The following is a 14,009-nucleotide window of genomic DNA, read 5'->3' as shown; positions in this document are numbered from 1 at the left end:
TTGGAACACAAGCTTTCTGTTCACTGTAAACACTCACTCCCTTGAGATCTTTGGGAAATTCAATATTTTCATAAGCACAAGGGACGAAGGCGCATCGTCGTTTCCTCATATCTTTTGAGGAGATATCCAACTTCCATTTATGCACTGTTCACTGGAGTGAAACAGCAGGGCAGGTTTTTGTATAGGAATATTTCTAACACTTCAGGGCAAATGGTGGGAAGATGGGTAAAATCAGAAATTTGTCAGCTTGGATTTGGTTCATCAAAATGTTTTAGCTTTCGGTATTTAAAATTAATTTTAATCTTTTAAGCTTAAATAGGTCATGAGGCTACCCCAAATTGTCTATTTTTTAAAATGTAATGATCAAACATTTTAAGTGTATGTTTTAAAAACTATTTTCCATTCAAATATTTTATTTTTAAAGTGAAAAGATTTAGTATGAAGGGTAGAAGCCTCATAAGGTTCCAAAATTTCTGAACGTGTGATATTTAAATCAAACCTGACAATATGGTTTTTTTAGTGATGGGCAAGACTGTGATGTAAAGATAGGATTAAAGATAATGTCTTGCATTTAAACAATCTGCAGTTACAGAAATACACCATCTGCTAAAATCCACTTGTGCTTCTCCAAGACTCATTGGCAAGGCAGGGTTTTACCTTAAATAAAATGCTCATGACTAGCCGACAAAATATGAAACAATCCTTCACAAAATGTAAGATATAAACAGAAATGTAAAAATGCCCCAAGAATTATTTACACAATTTCACCTGATTTTAAATGCTTTACTCAACCGACAGCAAACACTGCCTACAGAAGTTCACATGCACAGTCATTCCATGGCGCCCTGAGAGGCAGCCCAGGACAGAGCTGTCGGGTGACACATTAACCCATGCAGAACCTTAGAAGCCTGCTGCAGACCACCACAATCCCAGGAGGGGTGGGGAAGAGATTTATTCCAAAGTGAAGCACTCATCAAGCATTTCCTTTTGTAAAACATGAAGTTAATAACTTTTTGAAAAACTTTTTTTTAAAACTTACATCTCAAAAAAAATCTTAAAATAATGTTTCATATGCATTTTAAATTAAAGCACATTTAAATTTTTTTACTCTTCTGGGAAAGGGTAATATAAAAGGTAATAGGGTCCTTCCAGTCTAAACTTTTGAACAAAACAAACAATGCATATAGAGGAGTGGGTTTGGATCTAAACACATTTTTAAAAATATTTTTAGTTGTAGATAGACACAAAACCTTTATTTATCTTTATGTGGTGCTGAGGATCGAACCCAGGGCCTCGGGGTATACTAGGCAAGCATCTACCACTGAGATACACCCCCAGCCCCCTGAATGCATATTTAATAAAGCTGAAATAGCATTGGCCATTATAGTTTATTAAATAATACTTTTTTTTCAAAATTGCAAATCTTTGGATAATTCCAGAATGTAGAAATGTTTGCATGAAATAATCCGGCATTAAAAAGCATAAGATAAGATCGTTTGTGAAAAAAGACACAACTATGAAGATGAAGAATTTTAAGTAATATAAATGAATTAAGTTCAGTATTTATTTGGATTTTTTTTTTTAACTATCCAAGTTTGGGCTAAGTACAACATCTCAAGGAATGGGAGCAGTGTTCACAGGCTGGATGCTGACCTCCTGCCTCACAGAGGGCACAGGCCTAGTGGACAGCAGGTACCACCTTGAGAGCCTCAGACGCAGAGGGCAGAACCACATCGACATGTCTTGTCCCCAAAATCGGGACCTTCCAGGCATATGGCTGCCACTATGTTTCCTGTCACTGAAGCAACATTTGTCATCTGTTACAGCCACACAATAAAAACAATACTAAATAAATATCCCTATAAGGGAATTATATAATCTCCTTATCAAGCCATCCAAACATTTCAAGCCACAAAAACGAGGCCTGTAATTTCTTATGAGTCTAAAGAATGTCTAATTTTGATGGAGATTTTGGATTTTCTTAAAAAATGTACGGTTTAGTACATTTCCATGGGAATTTGGTTCTTTCCACTTTCTGAGGAGTGGTCCAGGATGATTTTAAACTTTACATTGGGCTTGAGAAACAGAACATTGACTGAGTGCCTTTACTATGAAAAAATTAGTAGTCCCTTCTCTTCAGACATTTTAACTGGCACAAGTTACACACACACACACACACACACACACACACACACATATTTCATTCATTTGTCATTGATGTTAAAAATTTAGAGCCAGGTGTGGTGATGCATGCCTGTAATCCTATTGGCTCAAGAGGCTGAGGCAGAAGGTTTGCAAGTTCAAAGCCAGCCTCAGCAACTTAGCCAGGCCCTAAGCAACTTGGCAAGATCCCGTCTCAAAATAAAACATAAAAAGGGCTGGAGATATGGCTCATTGGTCAAGCACCCCCTAGGTTCAATCCTTGGTTAAAAAAAAAAAAATTAAAGTTCTTTTTTCCTCGAATCAAAGCAGATGATTCCCCTAAAATTTACATTTCAGACTTAGTTTTAAAGAAAGGCCATCACTTTGTTCAAATTTTTATGTTAAAATATTAATGTGAATCATCTAGACCAAAGATTCTTTTGAAATGACAGGCTCTATTTTATTCCGATGCCTTGCCTTTTTCTAAATTCTCCCCAAGAACTGTGCAACATATATTTATGTGGGAAAATAACACTGAAAAATTCATTTTTTGTTTAACACAATTCCAAGACAACCTACTCTAATGGTGATTCTACCCAGCAGTGTGATAATTCAGTCAGGCACCTGCTAACCCGCCAGGGGATGAATGCTGCGCCTGTCCACCCACTTGCTCCACCTTACCTCCGACAGTCAGGATTCACGCAGCACCTCCTCCCAGCACTGCAGCCACTGGTGGGCCAGGTGCACAGAACAAGTGCTCCTGAGCCCCTGAGGCTTGCTGACTGTGCATGGGAGGGGGGTCCTGAAGAATCCCTTGGCTCCGCCCACTTCAGTCAATGTCACTGGACTGGCCCCTCCCAGGCCACCATGGCTTTTTACCAGTAGGCCTGGCAACGGCTCCCACCCAGATCTGCCCTCTTCAGTCAGTCCCCCAAGAGGCAACCCAGGGAGTCTGTAAAACTCCAAGTCTGATCATGAGACTCTTGCAGTTGGAAAGGGGAACAGCTCCTCGTCACTCTTAGAATTAAAGCCCTTCTTATCCAGGCCCTGCCTCTCTGCTGCAGTCCCTCTGGGTTGAATCCAGGTCACCAGGCTCACTCCTGTCACGAGACATGAGCACAAACATTCTCATCCCGTGACCCCCACCCCAGACACTCTCTGGCTTTATTTTATCCATAGCCTGTAATCAGCCTCTGGTAGGTTTTACTGACTTTTGTGCTTTCCCTAGTGGAAAACATTGCTCAGAAGGGCAGGTACATGAAATCCTTACTACTCATTTTATCTTGGGGGAGGATAGTGCTGCTACACAGAAAATAATTATTGGGAAACGTTCAGGCAATTAAGAGCACAGCACTGGCACACAGCAGCTGGCCAGGTTGCTCATTCACTTTGAATTTCTAGAATGGAGAGCGTCAATAAAGGGCTACCTTAGGTCAGTGCCTGTTCAACTATAAATACTCAATACTTATGAACCGTCATAGTGACAGCCATCGTCATCAGGATCATCAGTTTGGAAGCTGGCCTTCATCAGCTGTAACAGGTGGAAGGGTGGGGGAAATGCTATTGCCACCTCGGCTTCCTGCCCCCTGGAAGGCCGTTTGGCTTGGTTGGACATTCTGATCAGTGAGTGCTGGACTAGATATGGACAGGGGAGCTGATTTTACCTGTATTCACAAGAGGAGCACCTCGAGTGGGACATTCCAGGTTGACAGCACTGAGGGAGAGATGGGCGGTGAAGAGAGAAACAGAAACAAGGCTAAAAGCTGCCAGTAACACCCTGACTGGGATCCCCCTCTGGCTAAAAACTGCCATGCAGAGGGACATCTGTCCTAGTTGAGGTCATCTGCATTGCTGTACTTCATCCCCAACTCCTTGGTAAAGTAGCACCAATGATCTCAGGTCGTTATTTGATAGACATCGAAGAGCTAAGTAAGTACCACCTGCCTCAGATCATAAAGGAGACCTATGGACACAAGGCTGCATGTCCAAGCTCTGTCCTCACCCCACCCTGCAGGCCCTCGGGGTACACACACTGGCACCCTGAGCTGGGGAAGATGAACCAGAAAGAGGCCATGCAACCCCTGGAAATGGGCTCGGGGCCATTCGGGCAGGAATTTCCCAGGTCTGGGTTCTGCCACATGAACTAGATAGGAGTACAACAAGGCTTTGACGTATCCTCTCAGCTATTGCTACCCAACTGTCTAACCCTGAGAAAGATGGTGTACTTCTTTGTGTTATGGAAAGTTCCAATCTTGCAGTAATGTTAAGATAACAAAAAAACAGTCAAGTAGATAGATGAATGATGGCTACTCTAAGCACTCTGCATTGGGAAGAGTACTTAGAGTGAAGACTTACCATCACCTGGGATGTGGGCAGCAACCTTTCTATGAAGTCCATCTATCACTAAAAGGACAAGTAAGTGATCGTGCTGTAGAGTGCTAATTCAAAGCGTCCAGTCCACGAATTCAGAGGGTGGAGGTGGGTTGACACATCCATCCCAAATTCAAGAATAGGAAGATGATGTATTAAGAACTGTGTAATGTTTTGAACGACCAACAATAAAAAAAAAAAAAAAAGAATAGGGCAGATAGATCCAGTTCCAATGGGAAGAGATCAGAAAAATGCAGCCGTCTTACTGATACAGTCGTGCCAACTGTAACTTAAAATTATCCCACCAGCTGCCAGCTTAGGAACCAACGGCGAAGACACAGGAGACGAAGGCCGGAGGGGAGGCAGTGGGCAAGGTCTCGATGGAAACGTGGGAACTGAGCTCCCTCCTGTTATGTGAACCTCACGGCTCTCTAGTAAGAAAGTCCAGATCCCGTGCATCGTATCTCACAACATGACATGACACAACGTGGAAACTGGAAGACACTTGAGTGCAAGAATGACACTACATGGGAGAGGAGTGAGGTGCTGCTTTCAACGGCAGGAATAAACATACCAGCGTGATGCTGCGACCGTGTAGGTATGAGGTGCCCCCAGAAGCTCATGTGCAAGAATGTCCAGAGGTGAAATGATTAGGTTATGAGAGCCTTAATCTGATCGATGGATTAGTCCACCAATTACTGAAGCTCCCTCTGCTTCCTATTGGCCGTGTCCTCCTGCCGTGGTGGTCTGTCTCACCTCGGGCCCAGAGCCACGCAGTCAATGGGCCATGAACTGAGCCTTTGAAACCCTGAGCCAAAATACAAAATTTCCTCCTCTACGTTGTTTTTTTGGTCAGGTCTTTTGGTCACAGCAGCACAAAAGCAAACTAAATCAGATGCCAAGAGCACTCATTAACACACGATTTCTCCGAGTCCTACACAGCCCCTTTGAGATGCTCTGCTGAGCCATGGTCAGGGACAGTGAAAAGACTGAGGTGAAGGGAAGTGACCCAGCACTGGCAGCTCCTCACAGTAAACCCACATCCACCCGCACCTCCCCTCTCCACGGCACTGGGCGTGTGGTCTACAGGGCCTTGTGTTCAGCTGATGTCATCCTGGAAAACGATATGAGCTATTGTTTCTTAATCACAAAAGTATTTCTTAAGTCATTTATTACGAGCCTGTCATAAGTTAAATAAAACCATAGACATTTGTGTGATATGCTATTTATTGAGCAGCCATTTAGATTTCAGTGTAAAGCTACCCGTCTAATTACATAAGAAAGCAGAAGGTTGGCACATATGAAAATATTAAAACACACTATGAAAAGTTGATTATAAATTTATCACTGAATAAGTGAACAAATCTACAACTTAATGACTTTTCCCATGTCCCCTTACTTGACTAAGAAATGTACCAGGATTTCCTAAGTGTGTGAGTGCCCTGGGCGTCCCGGGACCAAGTACGAGCCCTTGACTCACCAACCAACCGGCTCCAACACTTCAGCTACAACTCCAGCTTATTTCCACAGGAATATCCTAAATCACGGTTTTCGTGGTGGTGCACCGAACCTCAGGCAATCCATACATCATGAACCGCAGCAGGACCTTCGTGGAACCTAAGCATCGTTTTAGACATTGCTGCCCACGAATAAGTGTCATGAGAATTCAAGGCCAGCCAAGGGTCCCTCCTCTGCGCCTGCCCCTGAGATCCCCTGTAGACCTCCTCTCCCCAGACCGTCCCCCCAGCCTGGGCTCCGGCAGATCCTCACCACCCGGGGAACCTGGGCTCCCAAGCCAAGGATGGACAGCGCTGACCTCTCCTTGGCCCTGGTGGTGGCCTTGAACCGTCTGCAGTAGCAGGAGAAGCAAACAGAGCGGGGTAGAGAAGGACGGAGGTGCCACCAAGGAAGGACCAGCGGGGACTGAGTGATGCCCACGCCTTGAAGGCCAGTCGTTCTGGAGTCAGGCGTGTGTTTTCAGAAATCCCCGTCTTGTTCCTTGAGCAGATTCTGAATGAGTAACTGCAGCCGTCGAGCCGAGAGCAGCTGTAGCTTTGCTGGCCTGGGGTGAGCGCCCCACCCCTAGGTGCTGCCCAGCGCTACTCCCCACCCTCTCCGCCCGCACTGCCAGCCACCCCTCTGCTCTCGCCACCTCCACACGCATAGCCCACCCTGCCCACCAGGCACGACCCAGAGCCCCAGCAGTCTCCTGGTGAATCCGATCATGCCACACCCTGCTGGAACACCCAAAGGCCTTTGATCATCCTCCAAATGGAGTCCAAACGGTGGAGCGGGTCTTAAAGGCCTCCACCCCATGCCTCTGCCTTTATTTCCTGCTCCTCTCATCCACAGCTCCTGGTCCCTGTCAGTTCCCAGCTCCAGGGTTTTCACCCTCTCTGTTCCTGCTTCTGGAATGTTCCTCAGCGGGATCTGCACAGCTCCCCACTGCGCTCTCACAGGTATCGTCCCTGGCAGCCACCCACCTGAAGGCTCCTCCCCTCACTTTCTCCCTCGTGGCCCTATTTTGGTTTCTTGAGAGTGCTTCACGTCCGACACAGTATTTTCAGTCTTCTGGGTTGGTAGATCCACACAGAACCCAATCTTGCCGTCATGTCCTCCTCCCTGACACCATCTAAATGGGGAACACTCCCCTTCCCTAGGGGGTCTTCATCTAGATGGCGCCACACCCAGGGCCACCCTTTCCCTCCCCTCCTGTGGCCCTACCTCCCTCCACACACAGACTTTCTTTTTTTTAATATTCATTTTTTGTCATTGTCGTTGTGCACGAGAACTTTATTTATTCATATGTGGTGCTGAGGATCGAACCCAGGGCCCTGCCATGCCAGGCGAGCGCTCTACCGCTGAGCCATGACCCCAGCCCCACACACACAGACTTTCAATAGACGCCTGCTGGCCCCTGGGTGATAGTACAGCTGCACACATTTACCTGCTGGCCCCCGGGGAATAGTACAGCTGCACACATTTACCTGCTGGCCCCTGGGTGATAGTACAGCTGCACACATTTACCTGCTGGCCCCCGGGTAATAGTACAGCTGCACACATTTACCTTTTATTCGCTGGAATCTGTGAGGGAGACTCCCGGGCAGCCATTTTGTAGACAGTTGTCCTGCGTCTTCAGAGGAGAGGACTGGTCCCGTGAGCTCACCAAGCCGCCAGGCTTCCTCCTTCCCCACGGGGAGCACCAGGCACCTGCCCATGGGCTCATCCCCGGACCCAAGTGGCCAGACGAGAGAACCCTACAGCTGCACTCCCTACCGTCCTGCCTCCCAAGTCCTCGCAGGCCCTGGTGGTAAGGCCCGGGGCCAGTGAACTCTGAGACATCTGGAGGTCCTACCGCGAGTCCTCAGGGCCCATCCCAGGCAGCCCTGGCTTCTCGCCCACAGTGAGGGTTGAGGGCCTCGGCTGGCCACCCAGTGAGGATCTCAGCAGCACTACACCTTCTGCCATGGAGAAGCTCAGTCCTGGAGAGACGACCCTGTGTGATGGAGAAGGACCTCAAGACCGATACTGTGGATGTACACAGACGGCCACCTACATTGTCGGGGGGAAGTGTATCTAAAAGAACATACCCGAGAGCAACTGAAGAGCACAGAAGATAATTGGTCACCAATTTTTGACACCCAGGAGAATGTCTCAGAGCTCCTCAAGTTGTGATCTGTGAAACTAGAGTCCTAGGGGCGTGGAGTGTCCAGGAAGGGGGAGAAACCACGGCCTGTCCTCAACCGCCACCCGGCCCAGTCACCTTCTGAGATCAGTGACACAAAAATTCAAACCTAAGGGGCCGGGATGTGGCTCAAGCGATAGTGCGCTCGCCTGGCATGCGTGCGGCCCGGGTTCGATCCTCAGCACCCGTATAAACAAAGATGTTGTGTCCGCCAAAAACTAAAAAATAAATATTAGAAATTCTCTCTCTCTCACAAAACAAAACAACAAAAAAAAAGATTCGAACCTAAGGTTGTGAATACGAATTTTCTTTTCACATTTCTGTAGAATTTGAGTCCCTTGACTGGAGAAACTTAGTGGAAATTGACTAATCATACAATATTTTCTCAATTCACTATTGCACACAGAGCCTTCGGAAATGGAAAGAACCATAAAACGCGAGACTTTTCCCCTAAGAACTGACAGAAGTACCTTCAAATATTTTCAAAAGACCCCGAGCTAAGATGGGAAGGGCTTTAATTTGGAAAGGCAGGCCCTTTATAGCCAAATGAAACTGAGATGACCTCACCTTTATGTGGCTTTGCTATCAGACAGTATTCTTCAATGTTTGCATGCTACATTACAAAACCAAAACTTCTTGGGTCAGAGCAGAGCTTTCAAAATTTCCAAAACAGTTCAATTCTCATTCATGCCCTCCGTCAATGTACCTGTGTCACTTTAGATCACTTTAGTGGTTCTGTAATATTAACACACCATTTTCCTCCTTCATTAGTAAGTCACAGGGTCAGAATTATTAACATCTTAAAGTAAGCCAAAACACAAGTACCACAATTTATCCTTTTACAGAGATAATGAATTCCCAGAGAACAAAATGTGTATAAACAGTGATCAGGAACTCACTCAGAGACTAGTGAAGTGAACGTGTTCAAAATTTCTTCATTTGAGACAGATGTCAAAGCACCAGTTCCAAAACCCTTCACCAACTCTGCGTTGGTGCTGGCTTTACTCTTAAGATGTTTCCTGGCTTAGGTCTTTCCAACGCATGATAATGAAAACTGCGTTCACGTATGTACCAGTACCTTGAAAGTATCCTAAAGAAGGAAGTTTCCAGTCCCGACGCCTGACCACGTCTCTTCACGTGAGCAAGATATCACAGCACCAAAGAAATAAACGGGAAAAGAAATCTGAGGAAAATACTGCAGAATTAAAACTCTATGCAGGGAAAACCGTGTGTCTTTACATAAGCATTCCAAGCTAAGTCTCACCGACAGAGAACCACTGTGGCTGGAAACTGCATCTATCACAGTCACGATTAGTTTAAAATTAGAAGTGCTTTAGCAGGAAGACCCTGTCCCTCTGGTCATCTCTGGCTTACCTCGTCATCTTTGTACCACGACAAGCTCTCGGCAGTGAGCACGAACCAGTAACCCTTGGAGCCTCCTTTCATGATGCCGATGTTGCTGATGGTGAGCCAGCCCTTCCGGATCACCTGCAAAAGGACAGACACCAGCACAGGCGCTCAGTAAGACACAAGCCAACGGAGGTCGGGCTCAGTGAAGTTAGAAACGAGATAGAAAGGGCAGGAAGACAGCACCGCTCTCCCAAAGCTCAACTTCTATTTAACCCTTCAAGAGAGTTCATCTTCCAAATGCGCAGATGACCAGAAGGAAATCTCTTTCACTAATGGATAAAAATCTCAGACTCCTATGGATGGCGGGAACAGAGTGACTGAGACACACAGGAATGGAATTGAGGCCGCCTAGCAGACTGGTGCCAGGCTGCTCATGGCTGCTGCAGTCTAAACCGCATAGCCGCCCGGCTGAGTGACTGACTCCCGTGCCCACCGCTCCTCTCCCCTGCAGCCTACTGCTCCATTTGGCCGCCTGGTTTGCAGCTCATTAGGATTCACAGCAGAGGCTGGCAGCGAGTGGTGAGAAGCAGGAACACACGCCAACCAATTAGCCCCTTGTTAACAGCCGGGATCGCCTGAGTGAAGGAGAAAGCTGAAATTATAAGCTACAATGAAAAGTGGGGTTTTTAAAAAAGGCCTTGGCTTATTCATTGAGTTCTAGTTATTCACCAGGCACAAAACATGGGGCATCGTCACAGTAATTTTTAAATAGATTTCCAACTTTAAAACATTAGCAACCTGGACTACCCATTTGACAAAAAGCACAAGTGGCGTTTAAAGGAAATGCATTTTTCCCCCTCACAGTGGTTGAGAATGAAATCGTTTTCCACGTGGCATAGTATGCCGGACCTCTGCTAGGTGATTCTACTGCCAGAGAACCAGAAATGCAATTCTGCATGGAACTGGATGTTGTCCTTCTAAATGTGAGTAGCTATCCTCTGCCCAAATCCTTCAATATCCTAGAGATCCTGAAACACCAAGAATGACTTACTGAATGTCAGTCAGTTCCTAAAGAAGATGAAATGCTCTGAGGTTTCCTAGTGGGGGACGAAGGCCAATCCTGGGGGAAATCTTGGAGTTGGCCAAGGCCCTCCCACTGACCTTCCACATCTGCCACGTCCCCAGGCTGCCACCCACAACCGACTGGGCCAGCATCTCCTGGTTGCCTGTCCTCCTCTCTAGAGCTCCACTGCTTTACAAGACCCCAAAGGACATCCTTCTCAGGTCCAGACTCAGGAAGCTTCGTCTGTTGATGAGAATCGCCCTTCTCACTCTCTACTGTGGGAAGCATGAAGCGGTACATCTCAGGGATACATCTCAAGTGACCTCTCTCCCTAGTCACAGGGCTGCTTTCCCTAAGTGCAGATCCCTGGGCCACGGCCACTCTGAACGGACCAGGATACCTACACACGAAACCCAGGAATTTACAGCTGAGCTTCCTCCCCAGGGGACTCCGACTCCTGCCAGGGTGTGAAGACCACCGACCACATGTGTGTGTCCGTTCCCTTCGGGCGACTGGCCAGCTCTGCATTTCCAGCGGGAAGGAGAGAGTTCAGTTATTTCACACCAGTTCGTCACCACGCTGCCAGGGCTCCTCGCCAGGTGTTCGTCACAGTGCCACCGGAGGGGACGGACCACTCCCCAGGCGTCTTGCGCGTTCTCCACCTCCGCTTCGCCTGCTCTAGCACACGTGGGCTCCATCCAGAGGCGCCCGGGGCTCAGCCCAGTAAACATTCCCTCAGCGCCTGCCACCTGTCGTGGTGAGGAGTGTGTGACGATGTGATGTCACCGTGTGTGCTCTCAGAACACCGCACAGCTGGGGGGAGGAGGGAGTAACTCACTGAAGTTGTCCAGGAGGAGCCAAGGGCAAGGAGGGCACCCCGCCCCCTGGCAAGTGGCCAGGAAGGGCAGGAGTTTGCCTATTTGTTTTCCCTAGAGAGGGACAAACAAGGACAAAACATGAAGGGGCCACCTAGTGCAGAGGAGGAGGAGGGATGAAGAAGGCGGGCAGACCCTGAGAGTGAGACCCGAAAGCCACCGACCTCACCCCTGGGAAGTACCACCCCAGACTTCAGGTGGCTGAACACCGAGCGTCACCCACACACAGCACGTGAGCCACAGCCTCCGTGCGAGAGGTTAAGAAGGAAGGAGGTGACGGCAGACACAGTCCACGGGACTTGGGACGATGGGGGCGTGAAGGAGAAGACCTAGAACAAGCCCGGAGGCCTCTGTCCACCAGCCACGCTTGGTCACTGAGCCCTACGACCAGTGTCAAGTGACAGGTGTGACGGCAAAATGCACACTGAATCCTGAAATTGAATACAAAATATTTTAAATATCTGGTTCGTTTTTTAATGTGGCTACCAGAAAAATTTAAATGACATATGTGGACCACATTTCATTTTTATCGGACAGTGTGGTGTTTCAGAATGATTCTGAGACTATGGAGTCTACTCTTTTCTAGAACCAACCACTCTAAAGCTCAGAAGGAACAGAGGAGGAGGACCCCATTTTAGAAACCACGAGTGTGGGTGAAGAACTCACTCAGGCCACGCTGGATTTGAGGTACTTTGAGGAAACAGGGAGGTTAGGCCTGGAGATGCAGGCATCAGGGGCAATTAAGACTCTCGGCAAAACAGCAGAGGAGCGTGCTGAAGAGCTCTTGAGAGACTGAAAAGCCATCAGCAATGAGAGCAGCGAGGTACTCAAACAGAACCCCCTGGGAGGAGTAAGTGCCCATCGCCCGCAAGCCGACAGACCGATTTTGGTGGTTTTCAATGTGAATACAAACTTGACATACTTTATCCTTCTCTGTGAGGGGATCCTGGAGCCAATACCACTGTTTTACATTATTTTCAAATTTTATTGAGCCTTTCCCCCTCTATCCCCTTACTTTCCTTTGTTTTCTTTTTATTAATCTCCTCCTAGTTCTGACCATCCTTGCTCATGGTCAGTCTTTCCCTCTCATTCCACTGTTTTACCTCAATTTCGTGGTTTCTCTCGGTCTCAATTCCTCCCTGAAAAAGTACGTTAGGAATCGGTTCTGCCTAATTCCTACTCGGAGCCAATTGTCATCGGGGAAAACTGTGGAACGGGCTTTCTCTATTGAAAAAGGATCAGAGCTTCTTCAGCATTCCATGACAGCATCTTGACCGCTGGCCGCGGTCAGTGCTGCACACATTTCCGTGGACGCCCTTGAGGACACAGGACAAGTGCACCCTCAACATGGAGCCGTGATCCTGGTCTTTTCCTCTCAAACGAGACATCACAAGAGATCCACCAGGTCCTGAGGATGATCATGAACCCACCCACTCTAATTCTTCATGTAAATCCTTGTGTATATATTTTTTCCTTTTCAGTGCTGAAGACCAGACCCAGGGCCTTGCACATGGGGGAAATGAACCAGCACATGTTCTAGTTATTTTTCTCTGCACTGTGAGAAAGTAGGCTTGTCAGGGTCTGTGCAACCTGTATGTTAAGGGCAAACAGACTCCAGCACTGGCCAGAGCACTGCTTTGTACAATTAACACACAGATAAGGGATAAAACTATTGAAGAAAAAAACTTACATTTGGAAAAAATCCAATGTGGTCGAGGCCTTGAACTTTGTTTGTAAGCAAGGGGTTTTGACCTTGGCCTTACTTACAGTAGACCATGCACATTTTTTTTTTCAGCCATGCAGCTGGCTTTTAATTGTTGCAGCCTGAGAAGAGGTTGAAAACCAGAGGCCGTTCTGTAGTTTGGCCTTGGGAGATTATAAAAACTCACTCGTGTGTTTTCGCAACACATGAGCAGCTGCTTCTACCAAGATCGTTCACATGCCACAGAGCCTACCTGGGCCACTGCTGGGGAGCTGCGGCCCGCCAAAGGCAGGCCAGGCCAGGCACCCAGGGGAGACTTCCCACTGTAAGCAAGGCCTGTCCTTGAACTTTAAAATCACCAAAATCAGTCTACCAGCTTGAGGGTGATAGGCACTTACAGCCTCTCAGCGAGTTTTGTTTTGAGCATCCAGTGAGCAAAGCAAGCCCAAGACCCTGCAGAGGTTTTCCCAAGCAGCTTTGAGGCCAGAGTGTGATTACAGGGAGTCCTCTCAGGTTGAGGCTACTGGACCTCAGAGGTGAAACTAGAGCTTCTACTTTCCTGCCATAAGCTAGCTGAGGGCCTAGGGTCTAGGAGCATACACAGGGCCTGGGGCCATTGCTCTAAAGACCAGCGGATCCATTTGTTTGATTGCTTCTGTGGAGCTAGGGCCGGGACATCTTTCCTGTCCCACTGTTCACTCTATTTGTGAAACGAGTGCTACGGGTGGGAAAAGCGTCCTCCAAAGTTAAAGGCTTGGTCCCTGGGGTGCACCCCCGGGAGGTAGTGGGCCTTTAGGAGGTGGGGCCTAGTGGGAGGATGCT

General features: G+C 47.6%; 1 protein-coding gene across 6 annotated transcripts in view; it reads right to left on the bottom strand.

Annotated features, from left to right (window-relative positions):
* Window positions 1-14,009, bottom strand: part of Dnm3 (dynamin 3) — a 460,170-nt gene that overhangs the window by 218,401 nt on the left and 227,760 nt on the right. For all 6 annotated transcript variants that reach the window (XM_078022311.1, XM_040278054.2, XM_078022310.1 and 3 more), the window contains one exon: window positions 9,572-9,685. In XM_078022311.1, the coding sequence (XP_077878437.1) occupies window positions 9,572-9,685 (114 nt within the window). The remainder of the gene's footprint in view (window positions 1-9,571; window positions 9,686-14,009) is intronic.

This window comes from Ictidomys tridecemlineatus, chromosome 10 (assembly GCF_052094955.1).
Source record: "Ictidomys tridecemlineatus isolate mIctTri1 chromosome 10, mIctTri1.hap1, whole genome shotgun sequence".
In the NCBI taxonomy this organism is placed as follows: Eukaryota; Metazoa; Chordata; class Mammalia; order Rodentia; family Sciuridae; genus Ictidomys; species Ictidomys tridecemlineatus.
Note: the sequence above shows the minus strand (reverse complement) of the source record. Positions and strands in the feature narration are given on the sequence as shown.